Source organism: Bison bison, unplaced genomic scaffold, assembly GCF_000754665.1.
Source record: "Bison bison bison isolate TAMUID 2011002044 unplaced genomic scaffold, Bison_UMD1.0 scf7180017864265, whole genome shotgun sequence".
Taxonomy (NCBI): Eukaryota; Metazoa; Chordata; class Mammalia; order Artiodactyla; family Bovidae; genus Bison; species Bison bison.
In genome coordinates, this window is record NW_011494837.1 from 305,729 (window position 1) to 310,179 (window position 4,451).

Here is a 4,451-nt window from a genome sequence, read left to right on the forward strand (position 1 = left end):
CTTGTACTTCTTCCGGCCCAGCATTTCTCATGATGTACTCTGCATATAAGTTAAATAAGCAGGGTGACAATATACAGCCTTGACGTACTCCTTTTCCTATTTGGAACCAGTCTGTTGTTCCATGTCCAGTTCTAACTGTTGCTTCCTGACCTGCATATAGGTTTCTCAAGAGGCAGGTCAGGTGGTCTGATATTCCCATCTCTTTCAGAATTTTCCACAGTTTATTGTGATCCATGCAGTCAAAGGCTTTGACATAGTCAATTAAGCAGAAACAGATGTTTTTCTGGAACTCTCTTGTTTTTTTGATGATCCAGTGGATGTTGGCAATTTGATCTCTGATTCCTCTGCCTTTTCTAAATCCAGCTTGAACATCTGGAAATTCACAGTTCACATATTGCTAAAGCCTGGCTTGGAGAATTTTGAGCATTACTTTACTAGCATGTGATATGAGTGCAATTGAGCATTCTTTGGCATTGCCTTTCTTTGGAATTGGAATGAAAACTGACCTTTTCCAGTCCTGTGGCCACTGCTGAGCTTTCCAAATTTGCTGACATATTCAGCTCAGCACTTTCACAGCATCATCCTTTAGGATTTGAAATCACAGGCAACTTGCCAATCTGATCACATGGACCACAGCCTTGTCTAACTCACTGAAAATACAAAATGCCATGTGGGGCCACCCAAGACAGATGGGTCATAATGGAGAGGTCTGACAGAATGTGGTCCACTGGAGAAGGGAATGGCAAACCACTTCAGTATTCTTGCCTTGAGAACCCCATGAACAATATGAAAAGGCAAAAAGATAGGACACTGAAAGATGAATTCCCCAGGTCAGTAGGTGCCCAAAATGCTACTGGAGATCAGTGGAGAAATAACTCCAGAAAGAATGAAGGGATGGAGCCAGAACAAAAACAACACCCTGTTGTGCATGTGGCTGGTGATGGAAGCAAGGTCAGATGCTGTAAAGAGCAATATTGCATAGGAACCTGGAATGCTAGGTCCATGAATCCAGGCAAACTAGAAGTGGTCAAACAGGAGATGGCAAGAGTGAACATCAAGATTCTAGGAATCAGCGACCCAAGATGGACCAAAATGGGTGAATTTAACTCAGATGGCCATTATATCTACTACTGTAGGCAGAAATCCCTTGGAAGAAATGGAGTAGCCATCATGGTCAACAAGAGTCTGAAATGCAGTACTTGGATGCAATCTCAGAAACAACAGAATGATCTCCGTTTATTTCCAAGCAAACCATTCAGTCTCACGGTAATCCAAGTCTATGCCCCGACCAGTAACGCTGAAGAAGCTCAAGTTGAATGGTTCAATGAAGACCTACAAGACCTTTCTTACTTTACTCTTAGGCAAACACTTACTACTCCTTATTCATATTTGGCTATTTTTTCCTCTCCCATCTGGTATTTTCTTCCCCCTCTTACAAGACATTACAGTAATATAGAAGAGTAGTGATTAAAAGCATGGACTCAAGCACCACATTGCCTGAAATACTAAAAATATAAAGGATATGGAGAATGACTATCTATTGACATACAGCAATTGCATAATGGCCAAACCTAAACAGTCTGTGTGGCCCTTAAGAAAAAAGAAAGCTTTGCCACAGGCTTTGACTATGAATGAGCTTCCCTGGTGGCTCAGATGGTAAAGTGTCTGCCTGCAATGTGGGAGACCAGAGTTCGATCCCTGGGTTGGGAAATCTCCTGGAGAAGGAAATGGCAACCTGCTCCAGTATTCTTGTCTGGAGAATCCCATGGATGGAGGAGCATGGTAGGCTACAGTTCATGGGGTCTCAAAGAGTCAGACACGACTGAGTGACTTCACTTCACTCTGACTGTGAAGAGATGGAAACAGGAACTCCTACAGAGCTTCTGCATCCATGGGGAGCAAGCTGCTTAGAATAAGTCCTCATAGCAGAGGCAGAGCTCAGATGCATCACAGGATCGAGGGTCTGAGCAAACAAATCCCAAACACACTGTACTGAAGGCCGTCTGCCCACTTGGGGCTTTGGGGTATCTGACCAACAAATTGCTTGTTTCCTCAGATCAGTTAATAGGCTAGGGGTCAGAAGAATGTGTCATGTTCATGGAGATATCATTTCCTTTATTTTTCACTAACATAGTTACAAGGCGAAATGTTACAAAGTCAAGAGGCAAAGGGCAAAAGGGCTAGTTGGAAACTATGCTTAGCTTTTGTAAAGAAAATTCCATTTAAGTTATGCAATTATGATTTGGTCCAACATACTTATTATTTGTGTAGCTGCCAATTCCATATATATATATATACACACATACATGCATTTATGCTGCTGCTACTGCTGCTAAGTTGCTTCAGTTGTGTCCAACTCTGTGAGACCCCATAGACGGCAGCCCACCAGGCTCCCCCGTCCCTGGGATTCTCCAGGCAAGAACACTGGAGTGGGTTGCCATTTCCTTCTCCAGTGCATGAAAGTGAAAAGTGAAAGTAAAGTCATATACAAATTCATTCATTCAGTATGTGTGTGTCAGGAAAAGGGACTCAGTAAGATTACTTAATAAATTAAGAAAAAGAAGTTTTTTAAAGCTTTTAAAAAGTTCAAAGCTTAAAATTATAGGAAAATTAACTATTTTATCATTTCTTAATTTTTGTACCTTTTTAGGAATAACATACAAATCTAATTTAATTTTTAAAATTACTATTAAAACTCTTAGATGTGTTCATTTAACTACCTCATTTCATTATAAGTATTAACTGAAGAGAAGATTTTGAAAAATTATGTGCTCAGGAATTATTTTGAAGGGTGTGAGTACTTTATAAATAGAAATTTCACGTGGACTTGAGTCTTCCTTTAAAAGCATGTAAGTTCATAAAAATTTTAAAACATGTGTATCTGGAAATAGAAGAGCTTATACATATTTCAAGCTTAGCGATTTGGGAACTGCAGTTTCATTCATAATGGATTTAAACCAATAATAAGTCAGTGATATCTTACTCTGTTCATCAGTTATTTTGAGGACCTAGGTTCACTTATAACTAAGGCAAGTATATGGAATCTAAATATTATTATTAATTGATTTAACAACTACTTAGCTGGCCCATGTGTGCAAAACCCAGGTCCAGTTATTATACTTTATGTAAATGGAGAGTAAAAAGGAAAGACAATGAACATTTTTTTAATAAATGTTTATTTTTTTATTATTTTTCTAAGTGCACCTAAAACTTCCTTGTTTCTTAGACTATATATAAAGGGGTTTAGCATGGGAATTATAACCGTGTAGAACAGTGAATACATTTTATCCTGATATTGATCCTGGTCAGACCCCGGACGCACATACATGAAGAAGAGAGTGCCATAGAACAAGGAAACAGAGAGCAGGTGGGCACTGCAGGTGGAGAAGGCTTTGCTCCTGCCCTTTTCAGACTTCTTTTTCAGGATGGCAAAGAGGACACAGGTATAGGAGACTATAATACCCATAAAAGTAAAAGCCTGTATAAAAGCAGCAAAAATAAAAAGCACCAAAGCATTAATAGATGGATCAGTGCAAGAAATTGTAAAAAGTGGCAAGATTTCACAGTAGAAATGATGTATTGTATTAGACCTGCAGAAAGTTAATCTAGATAATAATCCTACATGTATTATAGGTTGCAGAAAACCAACTGCATATGATGCACTTATCAAGCAAGTGCAGAGTCTGTTGGACATCACCACTGGGTAAAGTAAGGGGCTGCATATGGCTGCATAGCGGTCATAGGCCATCACCACCAGGAGGAAACATTCTGTGGTGGCACTGGAACCAAAAAAATAGTACTGGGCCATGCACTCAAAGAGAGACATCATTTGACTCTTGTCTAAGATGTTGACAAGCATTTTGGGAATCACAGAAGATGAAGAACAAGCATCTACAAAGGCTAAGCTGCCCAGGAATGAATACATGGGGGTGTGAAGATGGGGGTCCTTCCAGATGAGAAAAATCAGCCCAAGGTTGCCCGCCATGGTCATGAGGTAGATGACCAGGAACACCAGGAACAGGGGGACCTGCATCCCTGGGAGATCTGTGAGTCCTGTGAGAACAAATTCTGTCACCAGAGTCTTGTTTGCCTCCATCATATCCACTCAGGCTGATCACTGCAGTGGAGAATTGAAAGGAAAAACATTAATCAAGGTTCATGAAAACTTACACTGGATTGCAATTTCATATTTCTACATTTCAGATGCCCTTTACTGAACAAATATAAAGGTATAGGGTCTTTCTTTTTTAAAACACACTTAAGAGTGTTAGTATTAGTCGCTCCGTCATTTCCAACTCTTTGTGAGCCCATGGACTGTACCCCACCAGGCTCCTCTGTCCATGGAATTCTCCAGGCAAGAATACTGGATGAGTAGCCATTCCCTTCGCCAGGGTATCTTCCTGACCCAGGGATTGAATGCAGGTGTCCTACATTGCAGTCAGATTCTTAAA

At 40.3% G+C, this 4,451-nt stretch overlaps 1 protein-coding gene across 1 annotated transcript; it reads right to left on the reverse strand.

The window, feature by feature from the left end:
* Nucleotides 1–3,175: 3,175 nt before the first annotated feature.
* LOC104994728 (olfactory receptor 5AC1-like) lies at nucleotides 3,176–4,099 on the reverse strand. Its single transcript, XM_010848380.1, has one exon. The coding sequence runs from the start codon at nucleotides 4,097–4,099 to the stop codon at nucleotides 3,176–3,178; it is 924 nt and encodes a 307-aa protein (XP_010846682.1).
* Nucleotides 4,100–4,451: the final 352 nt, after the last annotated feature.

Coding starts and splice junctions, on each gene's coding strand:
- LOC104994728 (XM_010848380.1), bottom strand. CDS start 4,099: ATGATGGAGGCAAACAAGACTCTGGTGACAGAATTTGTTCTCACAGGA.